General features: G+C 30.8%; 11 protein-coding genes across 11 annotated transcripts; 7 read left to right on the forward strand and 4 right to left on the reverse strand.

Moving 5' to 3' along the window:
* Positions 1 to 54: 54 nt before the first annotated feature.
* BX663DRAFT_489370 (uncharacterized protein) lies at positions 55 to 1,357 on the forward strand (the record flags this gene model as incomplete). Its single annotated transcript, XM_051524888.1, has 4 exons — positions 55 to 63; positions 298 to 612; positions 663 to 1,151; positions 1,208 to 1,357. The coding sequence occupies 4 exons, from the start codon at positions 55 to 57 to the stop codon at positions 1,355 to 1,357; spliced, it is 963 nt and encodes a 320-aa protein (XP_051379241.1).
* On the reverse strand, positions 1,117 to 1,866 carry BX663DRAFT_521978 (cytochrome c oxidase biogenesis protein Cmc1 like-domain-containing protein). Its single transcript, XM_051529315.1, has 3 exons — positions 1,648 to 1,866; positions 1,208 to 1,576; positions 1,117 to 1,151 (listed from the first exon to the last, which is right to left on the reverse strand). Exons 1-2 carry the CDS (start codon positions 1,793 to 1,795, stop codon positions 1,452 to 1,454), a joined length of 273 nt encoding a protein of 90 aa, XP_051379242.1. The 5' UTR covers positions 1,796 to 1,866; the 3' UTR covers positions 1,117 to 1,151; positions 1,208 to 1,451.
* A 1,253-nt stretch (positions 1,867 to 3,119) lies between these two features.
* BX663DRAFT_521981 (uncharacterized protein) lies at positions 3,120 to 4,264 on the forward strand. Its single transcript, XM_051529316.1, has 3 exons — positions 3,120 to 3,186; positions 3,441 to 3,542; positions 3,805 to 4,264. Exons 2-3 carry the CDS (start codon positions 3,532 to 3,534, stop codon positions 3,950 to 3,952), a joined length of 159 nt encoding a protein of 52 aa, XP_051379243.1. The 5' UTR covers positions 3,120 to 3,186; positions 3,441 to 3,531; the 3' UTR covers positions 3,953 to 4,264.
* A 1,274-nt stretch (positions 4,265 to 5,538) lies between these two features.
* BX663DRAFT_521996 (COPI associated protein-domain-containing protein) lies at positions 5,539 to 6,777 on the forward strand. Its single transcript, XM_051529317.1, has 7 exons — positions 5,539 to 5,647; positions 5,748 to 5,781; positions 5,848 to 5,945; positions 6,041 to 6,050; positions 6,120 to 6,174; positions 6,274 to 6,574; positions 6,656 to 6,777. Exons 1-6 carry the CDS (start codon positions 5,560 to 5,562, stop codon positions 6,559 to 6,561), a joined length of 573 nt encoding a protein of 190 aa, XP_051379244.1. The 5' UTR covers positions 5,539 to 5,559; the 3' UTR covers positions 6,562 to 6,574; positions 6,656 to 6,777.
* Positions 6,726 to 7,650, reverse strand: BX663DRAFT_522000 (mitochondrial import protein Pam17). The gene is made up of 2 exons (XM_051529318.1): positions 7,271 to 7,650; positions 6,726 to 7,161 (listed from the first exon to the last, which is right to left on the reverse strand). Exons 1-2 carry the CDS (start codon positions 7,568 to 7,570, stop codon positions 6,880 to 6,882), a joined length of 582 nt encoding a protein of 193 aa, XP_051379245.1. The 5' UTR covers positions 7,571 to 7,650; the 3' UTR covers positions 6,726 to 6,879.
* A 2,987-nt stretch (positions 7,651 to 10,637) lies between these two features.
* On the forward strand, positions 10,638 to 12,934 carry BX663DRAFT_522002 (uncharacterized protein). The gene has a single exon (XM_051529319.1). The coding sequence runs from the start codon at positions 10,699 to 10,701 to the stop codon at positions 12,916 to 12,918; it is 2,220 nt and encodes a 739-aa protein (XP_051379246.1). The 5' UTR covers positions 10,638 to 10,698; the 3' UTR covers positions 12,919 to 12,934.
* A 95-nt stretch (positions 12,935 to 13,029) lies between these two features.
* BX663DRAFT_555122 (cytochrome oxidase complex assembly protein 1-domain-containing protein) lies at positions 13,030 to 13,657 on the reverse strand (the record flags this gene model as incomplete). Its single annotated transcript, XM_051531593.1, has 2 exons — positions 13,030 to 13,184; positions 13,249 to 13,657. 2 exons carry the CDS (start codon positions 13,655 to 13,657, stop codon positions 13,030 to 13,032), a joined length of 564 nt encoding a protein of 187 aa, XP_051379247.1.
* A 998-nt stretch (positions 13,658 to 14,655) lies between these two features.
* Positions 14,656 to 15,983, reverse strand: BX663DRAFT_489377 (Isy1-like splicing factor; the record flags this gene model as incomplete). The annotated part of the gene is made up of 8 exons (XM_051524889.1): positions 14,656 to 14,675; positions 14,769 to 14,832; positions 14,892 to 15,196; positions 15,276 to 15,331; positions 15,396 to 15,457; positions 15,520 to 15,632; positions 15,703 to 15,895; positions 15,981 to 15,983. The coding sequence occupies 8 exons, from the start codon at positions 15,981 to 15,983 to the stop codon at positions 14,656 to 14,658; spliced, it is 816 nt and encodes a 271-aa protein (XP_051379248.1).
* Positions 15,984 to 16,342: 359 nt separating this feature from the next.
* BX663DRAFT_522008 (chalcone-flavanone isomerase-domain-containing protein) lies at positions 16,343 to 17,698 on the forward strand. Its single transcript, XM_051529320.1, has 5 exons — positions 16,343 to 16,545; positions 16,617 to 16,752; positions 16,845 to 17,020; positions 17,083 to 17,167; positions 17,258 to 17,698. The coding sequence occupies exons 1-5, from the start codon at positions 16,432 to 16,434 to the stop codon at positions 17,611 to 17,613; spliced, it is 867 nt and encodes a 288-aa protein (XP_051379249.1). The 5' UTR covers positions 16,343 to 16,431; the 3' UTR covers positions 17,614 to 17,698.
* A 580-nt stretch (positions 17,699 to 18,278) lies between these two features.
* Positions 18,279 to 18,867, forward strand: BX663DRAFT_489379 (NAC domain-containing protein; the record flags this gene model as incomplete). The annotated part of the gene is made up of 3 exons (XM_051524890.1): positions 18,279 to 18,407; positions 18,481 to 18,804; positions 18,853 to 18,867. 3 exons carry the CDS (start codon positions 18,279 to 18,281, stop codon positions 18,865 to 18,867), a joined length of 468 nt encoding a protein of 155 aa, XP_051379250.1.
* Positions 18,868 to 19,162: 295 nt separating this feature from the next.
* BX663DRAFT_441675 (uncharacterized protein) lies at positions 19,163 to 20,452 on the forward strand (the record flags this gene model as incomplete). Its single annotated transcript, XM_051523476.1, has 1 exon — positions 19,163 to 20,452. One exon carries the CDS (start codon positions 19,163 to 19,165, stop codon positions 20,450 to 20,452), a length of 1,290 nt encoding a protein of 429 aa, XP_051379251.1.
* Positions 20,453 to 20,730: the final 278 nt, after the last annotated feature.

Genomic DNA, 20,730 nt, shown 5'->3' on the forward strand with positions numbered 1-20,730 from the left:
CTTGTTATCATCAGTCATATGGATAATAGTTAAATGAATGACGTTTCTTATTACATGAATAAAGTAAACAAATAAAGAATCATGTGAACACATATTCACTTTTTACTTTTTACTTTTCACTTTTTACTTTTTACTTTTCACTTTTCACTTTTACTTTTACTTTCGCCTTTCTTCTCTTTCTTCTCTTTCTTCTCTTTCTTCTCTTTCTTCTTATAACGAAAATTATGGTATTAGAAACAATCTATCTTGTCTTTTGTTCTATTTTTTTTTAAAAAAATGGTTTCTTTTTTATATTAGCTGACTGCACCTTATGTTCATTTGAATAGTCATGACAACATAACGGCTATGATTGATTATACAAATTTATATATTAAAAATCTAGATCTAGAAATAACGAGTTATGATCTATTTAAAAAGTTTAGAATTTATGGTAAAATTATATCAGCAAGAGTAATGAAAGATACTGTGACAAGTATTTCAAAGGGATATGGATTTGTTAGTTTTACAACAATGGAAGAGGCAAGTGAAGCTTTACAATATATGAATGGTGCATTGTTAAATACAAAGAATATCATCGTTACCTATCACACGCATAAAAAGAAGATAGCAAAGGTAAAAGAAAGTCATGTTTATTTATTTATTTATTTATTTATTATCATTAGTTGTCTTCTTCTTCCAATCATCATCTTCTTGAAAACCCTTTTTCGACTACTACTACTACTACTACTACTTCTTCTACTTCTTCTCCTCTTCCTCCATCTTATCATACACCACCACCACCACCTATACAAGCCACTAATTCTTTATTGGATTCAACTTATTGTTTAATACCTTCTACATCTATTCAAATACAAAAATTACGTGAAGCCATTTGTCAACATTTATCTAAAGAAGAACAGGAAAGAGATTTAAATGACCTTGTGGATCTTATTCAATCTTTAAAGAAACGTGAATTATCACTTTGTTTATTTAATCCTCATTTTTTGAAACAAAAGATAGAAGAAGCTTATGACGCACTCTATTTATTTAAAACGAATACTAGAAATAGAGTAGAGCATAATGCTGCTGTAGCTATATTAAAGTCATTAGAAGGATTATCATTGAATAAACAAAAGAGATTATTTGGTGATCTCTTTTTTCCATATGTGAGGGTAAATTCATATTTATACTATACGCACACTCACACTCACACTATTATATAAAATAGGCTACAGGCATTAAATATGCTCCAAAGGTGACAATTCAATTATTAGATACCATTCCTTTAGAAGAATTAGCTTTTATTATGTATGATAAACCTGAATTAATGAAAAAGGTTCAATATGCTTATTCTCAACTTTATAACAACAACAATTAAGAAAACAAACAAACAAAAAATAGTCTTCTTCTTCATTTATCCCTTCCCTTCCCTTCCCCTTCTACACTCTCTCATCCTTCTTCTCTGTCTTCATTCATCTTTCTTCTTTTCTAGTCTTTATATAAGCAGGTGGTTCTTCCATTTCTTTCCAAATAGCTTCCATTCTTTTTCTCTTTTCTTTTGATTTTCCTTTATTTGCTTCTCTTTGTGCCAAAAACTAGTTGTTAGTATCAAAAATAAATAAATAAATAAATAAAATTAACATACACATATATATATATTTTTTACCTCTTGCTTTAAACATTCATCTACTGCTCGTTTTGCTTCATTACATGTACCTAGAAACTTGTTAAAGGTACCTGCTTTATGACAGGCTTCTAAGGCTTCAATGACATGATCACATCCTTCATTTTTATGTGCATCTAATAACGGATGCATTTTAAAATAAAAATTATAATAATAAAAATATCAAAATAAAAAACCCTGGGTGTTGTTTAGTGTGATAAAGGGGAGGGGGGGGAAGAGAAAAAAAAAAGTTTAATTAAATCATTTCTATTGGTTTATCTTTTAATGCATGATTATTTATTTATTTTCTTTTTTAAAATAAGGTCTTCTCTTATCCTTTTTTTTTGTTATTTTTAAAAGTTGAAAAAAAAAGAATGAATAAAGAACGTCTTGTTCAATGTCATTGTTCATATAATTGTAATTTGCAATATCCTGGATATCAGTGGATTTTGCCTAAAATCAAAGACAAGCATTTATATTATGAAAAAACAATTCAATGGCAAAAAGAACAACAACAATCATTAGAAACAGGTTTTAAACTATTTTAAACTATTTTTTTTTCTTGTTTGTTTCCCCCTCCCCTTCCCTCCTTCTTTTTTATATTTATTATTATAATTGTTATTGTGATTGTTAAAACAATTATAGACATCATCATTGATACTCTTGGGAAACAACTAGCTTCTATTTCTATTCATCATCGTGCTATAAAGAAAAAAAAACAAATACCTCTTTTACCTACTAACAAAAAGAACTTGACTGTTGTTTTGAAAGGACTACAATCATTACGCGATGACGAGGATGATTGTATAATGGTCTTGAAGGAATTTACTGTGATTAAAAGTAAAGTGGAAGAAAAACAGAAAGAACGGCAACCAATTATATGGCAAACTGAATATTATTAATTTTTTTTTTAAATGTCCCCCCCCTCCATCATGCTTATTATACCCATCAACAACAACAATAGTAATAATAATAATAATAATGTGACGCGATAATAATAATAAAAACTGCCTTCAAATAGTGATGGTCTCAACAACAACATCATCATCGTCATCATCCCTTATTATAAAGAAACCAAAATGAATTCTATTATTGATAATATTTCAGATTGTAGCAAAAAAAAAAAAATCTGTTAAAGAAAACTTGCTCAATAAATAAAAAAAAAGCAGTTATTTACTACTAAAATATTCATATAATATCATTACAGAAATGAGCTCGTTCTATTACGACGGATTCAATTAAGAAACTAATAAAATAGAGTTATCTTGTATGAACGAATGATATTGATAGAATTCAATTACTCTCTCCCAAAGAAGGTGGTAGCATCACGGATTGTAATTTTCTAGAAATTTAATTACATAAAACCAGTCTCTTTATTTTGGAGTGGCTTTTAAACTAAGTGACTTGATAAATAAATTTTCTAGTCAGAAATAAAAAAAATTTTTTTTTTTATTTATTTTAAAAATATATAAAGAAACCTTTATTCCTTTTTATTTAAATTATTTCTCTTTCATTTTTTATAATATGGATTCACTTTAACAATGGTAAGTTATTATTTATAGTAGATCTTTTTTTTTTCTTCCTTTTTCTCTTTTACATTTTTTTGTGGAAAGATGAAGAAATTTTTCATTGTCTTCATTTTAACATATCGACCATGATGATATAACCCGCAGTACTTCGCTGAGTACTGTTGATACTTGCCAGTATAACTTCCTGACCACAAAAAAAAAGAAAGAAAAAAAAAAGAATTTATTTTTATTTTTTTTCGTGATTTATTAATTTCGTTTTATTCTTTTAGGCTTCTAGTTTTATATCTTTACCTTAAGGTTTTGATAAAAAAAACTTTTCGAGTCATTTTGGTGTATCCATCTATTTTGCTCAAAAAATAGATGAAGAAAAGGTAAAAATCTCTTAAATTCATTAACTTGGTTCATATGATGATGAAATCCCGTGTTCGCAGTTTCCCCTGGAAGAGAGCTTAGTTTATGGCGATTATGAATGGATGGATTCGCTGTTATTTGGCTTTTGTCATTTATCAGCTTATACTGAACTTCAGAAAGTCCTCTCGATGTCGGAATAACACTTCCTTGGATGTCTGATGAACCAGAAAAAAAAGGAAATAATTTTGTAACTTTTTACTGATTTATTTTTAATTTCTATAGGAATGAACAACTCATTTACTTCATTTATTTTTTGACAAAATATAAAGAAATATGTCATAAAAGGACGAAAAAAAATTTTTTTGTCTTTTTAGATATTTTCTATATTATAATTTGTCATTTAATAAAATATTTTTTATTTGTAACATAAATGATGGTTTGATGTTTTTCTTATTCTTTTTTTAATTAGTGTGTGTGTCCGTGTGCATCTTTTGCAAAGTACTTTAATTTCTTTTTTCTCGTGAAAATGATGAATCCTTTATTTGCATTATTCTGGCATCTCTAATATCAATGTATTTCCGTCTTTTGACCGAATTACATAATGTATTCAACCTTGTATTCTGATAAAAGAAAAATGAGAAAAAAAAATTTTAAAGTACTTTGTATAAAAAATATTATAAATAAATAAAAGTAAATATTTTCCGATTTTATGTCTGTTTGTGTGTGTGTTTTTTTTTTTTTTGAGCGACAAAAGTAGTAAAAAGGAAAAAAAAGGTTTTCTTTTATGAATATATAAAACTGTAAAGGGCTGTGTAGTACCTCCCTCTTTCTATTTGTTGTATAGATGATTATGTAAAGAATGTTATGTTACCTTGGATACCAAAATAACGTGTTGTAATCACATGCTACGAATCATCATCCTCTTTCGCCTTTTTGTTATTGTGAATTTCTTTTCTAAAATAATAATACTGTGGTTTGCGTTTGAAAATAGAATTTTTTATTTGGCCAATAGAAATTTTTGAATTCAATGGAATTTTTTTTTTTTTTTTTTTTTTTTTTAAATCCAGTAGAAAACTTTGATCATTAGTAGAAATGCTTGACCATCAATATACGCATAAAAAAAAAGAAAACTCTATTGGTCAAATAAAAAATTCCATTTTCAAACGCAAACCATTGTATGCTGCATTATCGTGCTTTTGCTGGTATCTGTAAAGCATACCTGAAAGATAATCTTGATGATCGACGAAACAGTAGCACTGCTGTTCTCTTGTCTGCCTGCCGTCCTACTCTAGGTATCGATCCTAACCTCTGGTTACCTATGTCAAATGTAGAACGCAGCCGAATAGTCCGCTGGCGTCTAGGTTGGTTACCTGGTGGTGTTTCTAAACCGTGCATCTATCACCCTCATGCCTTGTTCACAAGATCTCATGCTATATGGTGTCTACATATGCATCGACGATTACAAATGCCTTTGACCGAGCCCGACCCTTTGCCCTTCCTCCTTAAATAAGCTGCCAAATAAACAAAAATGCAGACCACCAATCTCATCAGCTTTCAACTCATCTGTCTTTTCTGCCTGGACGATTCGTTGGCCTGCTATGTGCCGTATACTTTTTGAACTTGACTATCTTCACCATGGTAAACTTCCTCCAGAAACTGCCCCCCTCTTGGTACAAAACTTGTAAACTGGCTACGTAACCCTGAATCTAGTATTTGTTGGTATATCTTGCTTTTCCTCTTCCCTTCTCTTTCTTTTTTTTTACCCTTTTGCCTATCAAAAGGTTTTTTTTAGTACACTTTTATCCTTTCTCGAACTGACCCGGGCAATCCAATACGCCAGTATTATGTGCTCACATGGGTTGTTTAAATTGTTGTTATAAATAAAATAATTCTTTAATCGTAAGCACACAGTGTTATCTTCGGGGAATTAAAATAATTACTAAAAAAAAAAAAAAAAAAAAAATTCTATAAAAAAAAAATGCATAATTGTTCAAATGCATAGTTTATCTTTTCTTCATTTTACTTTACAAAAGAACAATGAATCTTTCAATAGTATTTAGAGTAGTTAACATTATTGTAGCAGCATTCATGATTATTGGTGGAATTATGACTTGTATTGCAGGAGGTAATAATAAATATATGTAATAGTTAGTAGTAGTTGTAATTGTTGTTTCATTATATCATGTTAACAACTTGTCTTTTTTTTTTGTTTTGGATATGATAAGGGTTTCCAAACTTCATTCAGGGTATTTTTGTCATGTAAAGAAAGAAAGGAAGAAAGAAAAGTCTGTTGAATGAAAACTAAAATTGTTATATTTCAAATAGTATTTTTGGCTTAATGACATTATTGTTCGAGTTTAGATTACCAGCTATGATTACTCAGTTTGCATCTTTTATGTTTTCGTTTATGGGACGTGGCCTTTGTAAGCTTTAGAATTATTGTTATTATTTTATGTGATAAACTAAACTAAACTGAAATCAACTTTATTTTTTTTTCTCCCTTCTTTTCATTATTCAGTTTATATTTTGTAAGTATACAAAAAAGAAAACATAATCACATAGAATAAATGGGGTCTTACAATTTTTTTTTTTTTAAGCCTTGGCTGTATTACACTCAGTTATCGTGGGCTTGCTCTTGCTTCTGGTATCATTGTAAGTTTTGATTTATGATAACCTAGTCTAGTGTTTTTTTTTTTCCTTTTGTTTATATCCATTCTTTCTGTTATCAATCATAAATATACATGTATATAGGTTGCTGTAATTGGTATCGTTTTTGTCATCCTTCATTTCTTTAGAAATAAAATTGATATACCTTCAAATATGACAAAGAGAGCATTCGAAGATGCAATGAGTGGTTATGGCAGTAGTCAGGATAATACTACTCAACTCAATGATCCTACTAGACCCGTGCCTCCTCTTAACTATCCAACAGATGGATTTTCCACTACTCAAAGTCCATACGTCGCAAATCCTAATAATCCCTACCCTCCTAGCCCCACTTATCCACCTGCAAATTATACGAAATCAAGTGCAGTTTAAATAAATAAATAGTGTGTGTACTATATTTTAAAAGAAAAGAGAAATGTCTATTTAAAAGATTGATTCTCATATTAATTATACACTTTATAAAAAGACTTTTATTTCTAATAGCCAGTTTTTTGAATACTTTTAGGTATCTATTCAAAGTAGTATTATTTTATGCATCAATCCTTACTCTCTCTCTCTCTCTCTTTTCAATATCTCTTGTAAAAAAAATAAAAAAAAAATAATAAAATAAAAAAAAAAGGGAGGTGGACTTGTTTTATTTCTTCTATAATAAATATATGCATACATATACATATACACATGTATGACTGGCTAATCTTCAAGACCATTGACATCGCCACCAAATACACCCTTTCTATAATGCTCGCGTTGTTTTCTTAACCAAGCTCTATAATCATGAACGGATTGAATTTTTTCACCATAGTAGTCAGGTACAGGATTACGAATTGAATTAAGACGAGCATCGGCACGATTCTTCTTGATGTGTTTATAAAATTCTTTATCACGTACATCCATAGCTGAAGCAACTTTTCTATTCATCAGTTTGAAAAACGTATTACCCATCATGGGTCCCAATAAGAACCCACCAAAACCCTAGAAAAAAAAATAAGAGAGAGAGAGAGAGAGAGAGAGGGAAAGAACGAATTCAGTTTTTTTTTTTCTAAAAAAAAAATAATGTAATTAAAATGTTAAAAGACATTACTGCTCCCAAGGTACAAGCTACAGCAGCCATAAGAGGATCCATGCCTAAAATTTTTGTCAAAGGATCCACTTGCATTTGAAGAAAATAATTAAAGGTTCCAGCAGCAGGAATAACTGTACTGGGTAAATAAGATGCAACTTCAAAGATGCGTCTTTTTTTTCGAAGTTTAAAGTAATCATCCCAAGTTGGAATGATTGTTGTTGTTGTTGTTGTCGCCTTTGTGCTAGTCAACCGAATTTGTTGGCTTGTTAAAAAGGGATTTTTTATTAAGAGTCGAGATCTAATTGCTGATGTTGCCATTTGTATTCAATCAATCAATCAAAAATAAAATAAACTGAAATAAAATAAAATAAAAGTACAAAGCTGGGGGTGACAGTAAGTAATGGAGTTTTAAAGCCCGTTTTTTTTTTTTTTTTTTTTTTTTTTTTTTTTTTTTTTTTTTTTTTTTCTTTAATTATTATTATTGCCGCTGCTGCTGCCAAATAATGGTGCTTTTTATTAGAAATTAATAAAATTTTTGCTGATAAAAGAGTAATAGTGGTAATAGTAGTTTGCAATCTTGATTCTATCCGTCAATTTTGCTTTTGTTTGTCTATATGTAGTAGTGTACATATGAAGAGGATAGATAAACAATTAAGCCCCTTATTATATATGTATATTTCAATTTTCTAACTCAATATCATATGTGCTTGGTTAAAAAGGCTATGTAAGAAATGACAACCTTAAAACAGACTTCTAATCACCTTTTGGATTCAAAAAAAAATGATAATAAAGTAGAATAGAGTACAGTAGAAATAGGTTTGATTTAGACTTTTGAGTCTTCCAAGGAATAAAGTTGGATCAGTAGTAAAACAAGAAAGGAGATATTATAACTATGCAAGCAGTAGTAAAAAAAAAAAAAAAAATAGACAAAAGATACGCAGCATACAATTCACTTCTAAACAATATACCTATAGTTTGTTTGCTAAAACATTAGAATTAATCTCGTTAAAGCGAAAATGATTATAATTACATAAAAAAAAAACAAGTTACATAGGATACAGAAAATAGTAATAAAAAAAAATATTAGTATACTTATTCCAATATAAGGATTTTTGAACTTACCCGGAAAAAGAGGGGAAGGAATTTTGGGGCTATCAAAGCGATAACTATGTAGGAAATCTTTATAGGTATCGTGAATGAGCTCTTTTTCGTTGACTTTCATCCATATATTGCTGTCTACGTCTTTTATATATAACGCTATCTCGTCGAAACCTTTGCAGGAATATTACCCTCCTCGTGAAGACCATAAAGGATATAAAGCATGTTTAAACAAGCTGTTAAAAAAAGAAGCCCCGGGTCCATAAGCGATTTTCAAATCCATGTGCTTGTATAGCTCGTCTACAAGTTTGATTGGCACATCTACGTTATATATTATATGTATACTAATATTAAATAAAGTAAATCGGATGTCTATCATTTACCTTAAAAGACTGTGACAAATAACGCAAGAAGTATGTTCTCGTTTATTATGGTCATGTATTAAGAACTTTGCAGAAGGTTTGAAGGCTTTCATTATGACATGTTGGGTAACAATGGCTGGTTATTTGGTGCTCATCAATTAGAGAAAAGAAAAAACAGAACCATCCATGTGTTGAATAGAAATGATAATCCTGTATACTTGATTGAATAAGCATTTCATTTTATTTTACATACAAGCTTGATACACTCTTTATTTAGTATGCACTTATATCAGGAAAAAGAATTTATCATATCATAGAGATATATGGTTTATATTTAATATTTTCTAAAGCTAGTTTATGATATATCATGCGGGAAAATAAGATAAATACGAAGGCTTATTCAATATAAAGAAAGTTGAAAACATGTATCTTTTGCATCAATGATATCGTTTATTATGATTTGTCATTATATATCATAATGGATAAACTTAAATCATATAATATCCAAAACTTAATACAAGTAAAAAGATACTACACAATTAAGCATATCTAATTAAAATAGCTATGTCATAGCATTTAACCAATAATATTATAACTATTACTTGTTTTTTATCAAACTAATCTTAGAACGTAAATAGTAACTTCTAGCAAAAAAAAAGAAAATTTACTAATCATGTCAAGGCATGTTGCCTGAATAAACAAGTTGTATTAAATAGTAATGTATGTTGGTGTTTAATTTAACTGAATCAAGGCTGTACCTTAGATATCAAATATAGATTCGTTACTATCATTTCTCTTGGATCAAACATTCCTAATATAGGATCAAAGCATCAATTAAAGAAACAAAATCAAACGGTTACAAATTTTGTACTATATTCGCACAAATATGGCCCTAATAAATTTACTCATCCTTGTATCAAACAGCATATAGTTTACTATGTGACAGTAAAGATACCGTTTTTGGATGGAGCATGTGTTAGTTAAAGGGTAAGAGTAACATCAATTCCCGCTTACAGTTAGGACATTACTTAAGCCTTGAAGCTAGAGATGCACTCAGATACCCATAACGTCAAAAACAGTGAAACAATGTTTGAAAATAAGGCTTTTCTTACATTTTTGTTAGATAGAAACTCACATCTGGTTAAGCCAGAACTTATTTTCCCTTTTTTTTTTTTCTTTCTTTCTAAGAGCATTCTAACATAATGTGTGCTTTAATTATTCTATTTCTTGTTGCCTTAACGCAAGTCACTGGATGTAATTGAGAGATACTCAAGTAAGCCTCTTAAACAGCAACGAAACGATGACGTCAATTATGAGACGCTCTAACAAGCGTAATCATAATGGCAAAATTATGATTTTATTTGAAAGTTTTTTTGGAGCAACTCTGCAAATTATTCGTCAAAGGCTGCATATTATAAGGTCAAAGGATGCGAATTTAATTTCAAAACCCGTCAAAGATGTTAAAAAAAAACAGTATATAAACATAAAACTGATAATCGTTAATATTTGACACTATATTGTAATATATGCAAAAATAAATGGGCCTGTATCCGCAATGCTTATGCCAATTTGACTGCCCGATATGCAAATTTGAAATTTCTCATCTGCAAAAGAAAAGAAAAGAAAAAAATGCCCAACTTGAAAGCCCAATTATAATCTCTTCCTCCCAATCAAATTGTACATACATTATTGTATAACTACTCATTTAATTTGTACTTTTAAATTGGCTCTTTCTGCACTCCTCCCCCTGAAACATATCTAAATTGTGCATCTTCGTTTGTTAAAACTCATGATACACAATATAATTAATTTTAAATGTCAGTTAAACATAATCTACTCTTACAGGTCCTTTCTTTTCCAAAAGAACAATAAGAATCGAATATATTTATAAATCAATTCTATATCATTGTTATTCTCCTCCTCCTTTTTTTTTTTTTAAATAAATAAATAAACAAATAAATTCCTTTTTTATTATTATTATTATTTATGACAGCTTATACACTCTTAGGAAAGCCAGAAACAGCAAAACAACATCTAATACGAAAATATTGGCGACACATCACTGCTGCGTTCGTTATTATTACTATTATTTCTACTACAGTTATCATATACTATGTTAAAAATGATATTCAATTAGAAAGTGATAATGAAGTTATCGGATTACCAGAAAGATACATTAATTTTTCTCTACCCACACAATCGGAACCCTTTTGTTTAGACCTCAATAAATATCCTATTGAAGATAATATTTTACAAGTTTTCCCTCTTGCTCGAAATGATATTCAAAAGGCTACAGAACATAGGTTATTAAAACAACACAATAAGGTGCTTAATAATGTGTCATGGGCTCAGACATGGCTTATCAAACCCTCTGATACTAATCTTGATCTTTCTTGTAATCAACTGCCTCTTCCTTATCCTATCTTAAGACATATGGCTAAAGATTATTTCCCAGTCAATGACGCAGATGACTTTTATGAAGATACCGATATTCCTTTCTTATCACAGAATAAGCCATTTGTTTTATTACCCTATTATGATGATGATAACAAGCCACTTTTGGATATCGATCTCTGCATTAGAGTTATTGTACCCTTTCAGAACGTCGGTGGAGACGATCCAATTCATCAGTCGCTATATCGTCCATATCCCAAAAATAATGCAGATCTTACTTCACCTTGGTGGGATACCTTCCTGATGCATCTCACAGATCCTACTACAAACACAACTAATTCCATTCAATTGGAACCATGGAGAGGGCATCATACCCTTCGTCAACAGGCACGAAAATTACGTAACATAAGTCCTGGCCTACCTGAATGGGCAAAATTGCGTGAGGATGAGATATACGAACGTCCACGAACACATATTTATGAAGCCAACGTTAGACTCACAAAAGGTTGGCAATTGTCTTGTTTGTTAGAGTTTGTAGAGGCTAGATATAATTTTGAATATGGTCCCGTGACTCCTTATCAGCCCATCAACTTACCCATCTTCCCTGCTATCATCAACCAGGTTGGAGACACACATGACTCCATCAATAAAAATATCGATCTGTTAGATGAACTCAAACATCATTTATCATTACCACTTTGTAAAGGATTTGATCACCCAGGTCGTTGGCTTCGCTTCCCGACTTTCCCTCATCAACACTTCTTAGTAAACAATTCATTAGCAGAGTTAAAGTCGCAATTATTAGGTTTAACACGAGACAATACATATTGGGCACCCTATGACTGTCATTATCGACACATCAGTTATGAACAATTCAATCGGTGTGCAGCTCAAAAATACCCTCGAGGATTAAATTTGTTTGGCGATTCAAACATACGTCGATCGATTAAAAAGTTCCTAAGTCAGGGTCATTGGTGTCAGGGATGGGAAAAGCATCTGAAGGGACCTTTAATAGAGGATAATCAAAGACCCACCATCATAGATTCATTCTCAACAACACCAAGTATAGAAAGACGTCAACTAGTGAACGATCCAAATCAATACGAATCTCCACAAGAGTATCGATTCTCGATAGACGAACAAACACGAAGCTGTTTCTGTGAGGATTATTCTGAACCTTATTGGGATAAACGATGGTTTGATCCTGTCGTAAGACGATTTGACATGGTCTATCGAAACAGTGAAAGGCAAACACGTCTGTTGGGTGTGACGGAGTGGGATACGACCAATAACTCTCAAAAGGGAGCGATTATCAATGATGATAGCTGGCGTGTGAGTTCTTATAAATGGGATGGACTTACATTTTTAAACAGCCCTAATTGGGATACAGCTGTTCCTTCAAGTCCTGCTAATGCCGATATAGCTATTTTTTCTCTTAATAACTGGGACGCTGCCTTTGGTGAACTCGAGCCCTATCTAAGGGATCTAGATCATCTAATTTACCAGATTAAACAGCACTATGATAAGGGAACTCGTATCATCTATCGTACTGGACAATATTATTGTTGCCGTGTAGATCATTCAGATCGTACAAGACAAGTCAGTGGACCTCGAATGGATGTCTTTGAAAAATTGACACAACAAAAATTTGTACAAGAATTGAATGCGGATATCTGGAACACCTATCGACTCGGGGAAGCCAAAAGTTGGGAAGAAAAAATAGTGGCCATTGGCTGTCCTTCAAATCATGTTCCTGCTGACCAAGTTGAAATTGAAAATCAAGTATTAATGAATGGTCTTTGTAACCTTTAAAAAAAAAAAAAAAAAAGTAAACTAGTTTTATTACAATTTTCTTCTTTTTAATCGAATAATAATAATAATAATAATAATAATAAAAGTGAAGAAGGGAAAAAGGAAATATAATTATTTATCAAGAATCAAGGGTTCTCCTGTATCTGTTAAATCATGTTCACCAATATCAATTGTTTTCTGGTCTGAAATACGAGTCACTGTAAATTGAATTGTTCTCCATTTTGCACCTTCACGTTTTGAAATAAAATGAACAACAGCTATTTCATCTATTCTCGGACATAAAATAAATACACTAACTCTCTCTCTCTCTCTTTAAAACTTAATTTTTACCTTTTGATCCACGAATTCTAAATTTTATATCAATTTTTCCTTTTAGATGGTTCACTGAACCACTAATCCAAGGCCAATAATCTGCATAATTTACTTTATCCCCTATAAGTGAAATGACTCGATGATCATAACGTACCATAAAAAGTGTACCATGAACAACACTACTTGATAAACGTTGATGGTTAAGTGCAGCGCCTAATCCAACAAACCAGACTAAAGCACCAACTCCTGCACCTGCCCAAAGCCAACGTTTTCTTGAAGGTGGTGCTGGTCTTGGTAATTCACGTTCAACAACTACTGTCTTACCCGTTGTTAACAAACGCCTTGTTGTTGTTGTTGTTGTTGCTGGTCTACTAAACGCTACTACATTCAATGTGAACAGTTTAGATCGTGATGACAGACGTGACATTAGAAACGACATTTTACTAAAATCTCGAGGAAAAAAAAAAAAAAAAAGAAAGAAAAAAAAGGGCAACTTCAAATTAAAATAAAATAAAGTCCTTCCCCATGATTTTAAATGCATTTAAATTTAATCTCAGATGATTTAAACGCTTTTAATCATTCTCTTTTAAACTCTAGCGTTGTAGATACAGTCAAACATGCTTTGTAGAATAATTTCAAATGTTTGATAGAATTCCTTATAATTATAATATAAATACTAAACTCTATAATAAGATTCTATTATCTCCTTTCACCTTCCCACTCCCTCCACTTATAAATACATATACATACATACATATATATATATATATATATATATATATATATATATATATCATAATTGAGCAGTAAGTGTAAACTTTCAGTATAGAACCCACTCGAATTTATACTATCATTACCCTGAAAGAAAAATTTACATCCTATTATACAAGTACTATTTGTTATAAAGTGGTGCATTTACCATTGCCACTCCTTTTTATTTTATCTTGTTTAATTATAAGTTTGTTAGTATTCTTTTTTTGTTTTATATTTGAATTAAATACCTAATAAATGCAAAAGACACAATTATTTGAAAGATGTGATATTCAACAACAAGAAAGGCCTATAGACTAACACTTGGTCACTGTATGAAACTCTAGGCATATTCTCTTATCTTTGAGAGGAAACTACTTACAACCCATAAATTAATATGACAAATACTTTAGAAAAAGGGGAGGGGGAGGGGAAAGCGTAGATCAAACGAAGGCATAAAAGAAAAAGAAGAACATATTATCTTCCTCCGTAGCTATTTAATACAGATATGATATTAAAAATATATATTTAACACTCGTCTATAAACCTTACTGCCAGTGTTTAATAATAAAAAAAAATCGTTTAATTTTATTATTCACATTTATTTGAAAGCATTTTGACGTTAATCTAAAAATGCAATCGTTCAATTCTATTTTGAATCGACTGATTTATATTTTAACCATTTAATTTTACATCTGTATTATTGAGTGATAGTTGATATTTACAGTCATGTTTAAACTCATAAAAATGTATCATAAGCTTTTATTATTATTATTGTTAAATTTGACCTGTCAATTGCTTAGTTTCTTCTTCACTTTGCTTCAAATCCTCAGAAACATATTTATCCAGTAACTAAAATAAATGAAGTTAGTATCTATATAGAACAAAAAAAAAATATAAATCTCCTTTACCTGTTGTTTTCGCCTTTCCACTAGATATGTCTCTATTTCTTTCTGTGAAGGCACATTATTATTATCTGTTGCTGCATTACTTTCTTGTTCTTTTTTATCATGATACTCTTCGTTTTGATCTTGCTTTGGTCCCTTTTCTTCCACATAAGTCGTATCAGGTGCATCATGTAATTTTTCAATCAATTCCTTTTCAAGCGCTTGTTCATATTCAAGCAATATGGTCTGCTCATCATCATATCCATAATATTCTGCATCAAGATCTCGATTTATTTCAATCTTTGCTTTAGCTGGTGTAACATCAGCAGCTATGAAAAGAAGAGGATACCTCATTAACACAATCACACACACGCATATACGTATATAAATATATGGATGTAAACTTACCAGCTTTTTCAAATAACTCTCTTACACCGGGTAAGTCTCTTGCACGACCAAAATATCTAATAATCAAAATAGAAATGAATAACTATCCTATTCGTTTATTGCTTTTTTTTTTGTATATACTTGTATCCTCTTGTGCCAGGAACTTCTCTTCCTTCAAAATTAATCATTTTAGGGGCAGATCTCTAACAATATTACAATTATTAACATACTGACTATTACATACCTATATATATATATCACTTACAGTATAATCAGCGCCACCTAATTCCTTAATACGCATTTCCCAAGCATATTTTTGTCCCATAAGTTTATTAATGTCATCATTTAGATCACGCACTTGATAATCAGACAAACTCACTAATACAATGAAATAAATCAACATGTGATTTTATTCCAAAAAAAAAAAAAAGTTAAATGATAGACATACCATCCTGAATCTTTGAAATCTTTCTTGAAATTTCACTCAAAATATCTCTTCTCCATCTTTCTGCTTCTTGTACTGTACTAACAGAGCCTGCAAAAGCAGGACGACGTAATCGTACCTTCCCCAGTCCTAATTCGGCTGCTTGCGCCTCACGAAAACGATATAACATAGACTGTGCTTTTTCTTCATTACGCGCCTTTTTTTATTTATTAAAAAAAAAAGTAAATAAAGGAAGAAATTGACATCAGGTTGAATTTAGACAATTGTTATTGATCATTTACCATTTTATTTTGAGATAAGGTTTAAAAATAATAGTTATCGCGGACTAGAATGATATAAAAAACAAAACAAAAAACACAAAAAAAAAAAAAAACCTTCAGTGACTGGGTTATTATATTTTATAATTCTCTAATGCACAAAAAAAAAAAAAAAAAGGAATGACCTATTATTACATAATACAAAAATGAAATATATACATGTGCATATTATTTTGCATTATAAATGTAATATTTATGTACATGCATATATGTATTTTTTAAAAAAGGAATTCCGTCTTCTGCTATAAAGAAAGAGAAAGCAAGTTTCTTGACGGGAATTGTTTCTCCCCCCAAAAAAGAAGGATGTACAAATCAGCCGATTTTTCCTTGTGACTAATTAAATTATTATAAGCTTATCTTTTTTTTTTATCGTTTTTTTTTCCCTTTGATTTATTAACAAAGAAAATATACAAATATGTTTCGCTTATCTCGTGCTTTAACCACTCGTTTACCAAAGAATAACAGTAGTTTTGCTCATGTTACTCGCCGTATATTACCTACTCGTTGCTTAACTACTACTGCCTATAAAGTATTTATTAAAAAAAAAAACGAACGAACAAATAAGCTTTTTTTTTTTTAACTTTTTTCTTTTTTTGACAGGCAACAACATCAAACATAAAAAATGCATTTGTTTTAACTGGCTGTGTAGCAGCAACTGGCACCTATCTCATATATTCTCAACAACAGCAAATTGTTTATGCAGAGGCACCCCTTGCCGCTACCGACACTGTAGCAGGTATTGTATCTCCCAAAGGGAAAAAAAAAAGACAACCATGGTTAAGGACTAGAATTAATAATCAATTTTTGTTGTTGTTGTTGCTGTTATAGATCCTAGTACAAATATTGCTTTCCCACTTTATATCAACTCTCTTGAAGAAGGATTAAAAATGTTAATCGGTTTAGGTATACGTAGAGTTTCGTTCTTAAATATGGGTGTTTACGTACTTGGTTTATACATGAAAACTGAGGATATAGATAAATTGAGAAAATTATCAGAATGGAAGGTAAAATTTGCAGAGTAAAAAAAAAAAAGAAAAAAAAGCGGGTGTTTATATTTTATATATAGGATTTTGATAAAAGCAAGTTATTATCAGATAAGAAATTAGCAGAACAACTCTTAGATGAACCCTATGAAATCAGTATTCGTTTAGGTAAAAAAGCATAAAGACTATAAACAAAGCTTTTCTCTTTCTCTCTTTCTTTTTTTTTACCATTTGTACTTAATCAATTTTATATTATAGTCCCCGTTCGCAATACGAATACACAACATCTTCGTGATAGCTTCATTCGTGCCTTAATGCAACGTATGAATAGCCAACAGCTTTCAGAAGAAGAAGAAAGACAAATATTAGAAGCAATTCAAGAATTTAAAGCAAACTTTATCCCAATGCGTATCATGAAGGAAACTGCATTTATCTTTACGAAAACAGTAGATGGTGGATTTAAGATGGAATATGAAGGAAGAGATTTAGGTACTATTAAGAACCCTTGGTTAGCCAAGAACTTTATCATTAAATATTTGAACCCTGATTCACCTTCAAGTCCTGCTGCTCTTAACGATATTGCTGAAGGATTTGAGAGATTAATGAAAAATTAATAATAAAAAGTAATAATTAAGCCCGCGGATAGAAAAAAAAAGAAAAAAAAAAGTTGGGCGAGTTTTTTTTTTTTTTTTTTTTTTTTAAAGTCAGGCACGTTTTGTCATATTATCGCGACTTATCTTTGACCCTACCACCCTCTCTTCCTTTAAATAAAGCGAAAACGTAAGTAAAAAAAAACATGAAAATGAGTTGATTATATTTATTTAGGGATAATGTTAAAGGGAAGAAAGAGAGAGAAAGATTGAAAGATGGATGGATATTTGATGGATGGATTTTATTTTTATTCTTTTTTTTTACATAAGAAAGTTTAGACATGGATATATGTATATACATACACCTATTTATTTATAAGGGATGTACCTCATTTTGACATTTAATGTCGAGTTTTATTTCGATGAATGACCAACAATAATAAAGGAAAAACACATTACAGTTAAAGATGATGCTTAATTTTGATGATGGAACAAACAATTATTAATTGCAATTTAATGACAATGTAACTATTACTCATTTAGGAAAAAAAAGCAATTCTTTCTTTCTCTTTCTTTTCAAATTTATCCTTACGCATATATATACGTATATATATTTATATGTGTATACATATATAAAAAAAGGGAAATAAAAGTAATGAATTTAACTTTTATATGTATATTATAATTAGATGTCTACTGAGAACGCTCAAGCTTCTATCCAATCCCGTGGTGAACAAAAGGCCCGTAAGGCCATTCTTTCTCTTGGTTTGAAGCCTGTTAACGGTATCAACCGTGTTACCTTCACCCGTGGTCGCGGTGTAAGTAATAGAGGATGCCCCCTTTTTTTTACAACATAACGCACTAATTTTTTTTCGTTATTATTGTATATAGTTGGTCTATGCTATTAACAACCCTGAAGTCTTCAAGTCTGTTAACTCTGATACTCACATTGTTTTCGGTGAACTTCATGTTGAAGATTTGGCTGCTCGTGCTCAACAAGCTGCTATGGAACAACAACTCGCTGCTGATGCCGAAAAGGGTGCTGAAGAAGCTGAAGCTGCTCCCGCTGCCGTTGAAGAAGAAGAGGAAGAAGTTGATGCTACTGGTGTTGAGGAAAAGGATATTGAATTGGTTGTTAGCCAAGCTAATGTTTCTCGTGCTAAGGCTATCAAGGCTCTTAAGAACAACGAAAACGATGTTGTTAACGCCATTATGGTAAGTGATAGCGAAGTAAGATTTATAAAAACTAATTTTATTTTATAGGAACTCACCATGTAATAAAACTACTCCTTTAATATACTTGTCAAAATAAGAAAAAAATAAAAATTACATTTTATAAAGACACTATTTCAAAAAGGGTGAGGGGTCATAATCACTGAGAAAGAGAGAGAGAGAGAGAGAGGAGGGGAGGGGGCGGGTTCTTGTTATTAAGGAAACAAATATTTAGTCTTGTGCTACTGTAAATAATAGTAATAAAAAAATATATAAAAAAAGAGAGAAAAGGCATCAAATGAAAAAAAAAAATTGTTTTTTCTTCTCCCTTCTTTTACAAAAACTACCTTTTATATAGAAAATGTTTCATTCTTCAAGCCTAAGGCATGAACAATACATGATACGTTCTAATTCAAACAAAAAAGCTATTTTACATAAAAATCGTTCTTCATTAGAATCAGAAACATCTAGAACAGATAGTGGATATTCTTCAATCACTTCACATTCTATAAATACCAAAGAAGATACTTCCAATAAATCTATTGCCACTACTACTATTACTACTACTGCCGCCACTGCCACCGCCACCGCCACCGCCTCCACTACTACTACTACTACTATTTCTAACAATTCATCAAAAAAGAAAAAAAAACATCCATCTCCTCGTCAACCAGATCTTGTCTATTCATGTCCTAGACCACTCGCCTTTCCGTTTCACAACGATGACCATTTTTTACCTATTGCTGAAGCAGATCCACGCGATATAGCCAGACTCACACCTAATTATAATTCATATTATTCACGACAAGCACATATAAATAAGAATCAAAACAATACAACACCATCATCATCTATTAGAACAAGCAATAGTAGTCAACAAGGATTTATATCTGATAATGAATCCAGTTACAGTCGTCGGTCTTCCTTATTGAGTACAATACAACGTGGCACCGTACGTTCAATCCGGTCCTTTTTTATGAACCAGCAACATAATAATGATACAGGCTTGGATACTGATTTCAAAACACAGCAACCGAAACTCGAGATAAAAAGAGGAACAGTCCAGACCCTAAAAGACATGTTTAATAAGAGGAAAAAAGAGGACTCTTCATCGTTCACTCATAATAAAGTTGTACAACAACAACAACAGCAGCAGCAACAACAACAATCAACCAAGAAGGGCCACGCTATTAGCAATACAATTAATCAATTCGAAAACATGGAAAGAGTATCACCGCTTAGTAAAGAATTACCTACTACCAAAAGGACATCACTGGCTTCACAAGCTACTAAATTTGTTACAACAAAATACAATTTATTAACAAATAAACAACAACCTGCGCAAGAGAGAATAAAAGTAACAGCTTCAAAATCAGTACCTATATTTCCCACTACTGGTACTGCAACACAAGATAATTTAGCTATCAAATTAAAATCTAAAGTTAAAAAATTTTCGAACCGAATATCCGACGCCTTATTTCAACCAAAGAAGAGTAAATCGACTTCATTTTTAAAACAAAAGCCAAGGAATGAAATAGAAAACCAAGATACTGGCATCAACAGCAGTCAAATAGGTGTTAGTAAAATGTGGAATAGTTTGAAACGACTAGTCACTGGTAAAAAGACATCCCGAGTTGGTATTCTTCTCTAATAATATCTTTGTGTCATTTTTACTACTTATTAATGATAAACCTGTAACTTATGAATCCCTATTTATGATTTATGCATCTTGCTAAGCTTTCTACTTGAACACCACATATGTAAACAAAACAAAACATTCCTTCATTGCCTTTTTCATTTCTCTCATTTTTAATTTTAATTTTAATTTTATTTTTCACTTTTTTACTTTTTTGATTTTTGCTTAGAAAAAAAAAGAAGATAATAAAATATGATATTTAATACTATTGTATGGACATTTTTATATAATTG

Source organism: Cokeromyces recurvatus, assembly GCF_025118155.1.
Source record: "Cokeromyces recurvatus strain NRRL 2243 chromosome Unknown BX663scaffold_32, whole genome shotgun sequence".
Lineage (NCBI taxonomy): Eukaryota > Fungi > Mucoromycota > Mucoromycetes > Mucorales > Mucoraceae > Cokeromyces > Cokeromyces recurvatus.

Excerpts from the sequence above, each read along its gene's own strand:
- BX663DRAFT_521996 (XM_051529317.1), top strand. The coding sequence starts at position 5,560 with ATGAATCTTTCAATAGTATTTAGAGTAGTTAACATTATTGTAGCAGCA. Across the intron at positions 5,782-5,847 it reads ATTCAGGGTATTTTTGTCAT|TATTTTTGGCTTAATGACAT; the intron begins GTAAAGAAAGAA and ends TATTTCAAATAG. Across the intron at positions 6,175-6,273 it reads CTCTTGCTTCTGGTATCATT|GTTGCTGTAATTGGTATCGT; the intron begins GTAAGTTTTGAT and ends ACATGTATATAG.
- BX663DRAFT_522000 (XM_051529318.1), bottom strand. The coding sequence starts at position 7,570 with ATGGCAACATCAGCAATTAGATCTCGACTCTTAATAAAAAATCCCTTT. Across the intron at positions 7,162-7,270 it reads TAGCTTGTACCTTGGGAGCA|GGTTTTGGTGGGTTCTTATT; the intron begins GTAATGTCTTTT and ends TTTTTTTTCTAG.
- BX663DRAFT_521978 (XM_051529315.1), bottom strand. The coding sequence starts at position 1,795 with ATGCATCCGTTATTAGATGCACATAAAAATGAAGGATGTGATCATGTC. Across the intron at positions 1,577-1,647 it reads AGATGAATGTTTAAAGCAAG|AGTTTTTGGCACAAAGAGAA; the intron begins AGGTAAAAAATA and ends ATACTAACAACT.
- BX663DRAFT_522002 (XM_051529319.1), top strand. The coding sequence starts at position 10,699 with ATGACAGCTTATACACTCTTAGGAAAGCCAGAAACAGCAAAACAACAT.
- BX663DRAFT_522008 (XM_051529320.1), top strand. The coding sequence starts at position 16,432 with ATGTTTCGCTTATCTCGTGCTTTAACCACTCGTTTACCAAAGAATAAC. Across the intron at positions 17,021-17,082 it reads GAAAATTATCAGAATGGAAG|GATTTTGATAAAAGCAAGTT; the intron begins GTAAAATTTGCA and ends TTTTATATATAG. Across the intron at positions 17,168-17,257 it reads TGAAATCAGTATTCGTTTAG|TCCCCGTTCGCAATACGAAT; the intron begins GTAAAAAAGCAT and ends TTTATATTATAG.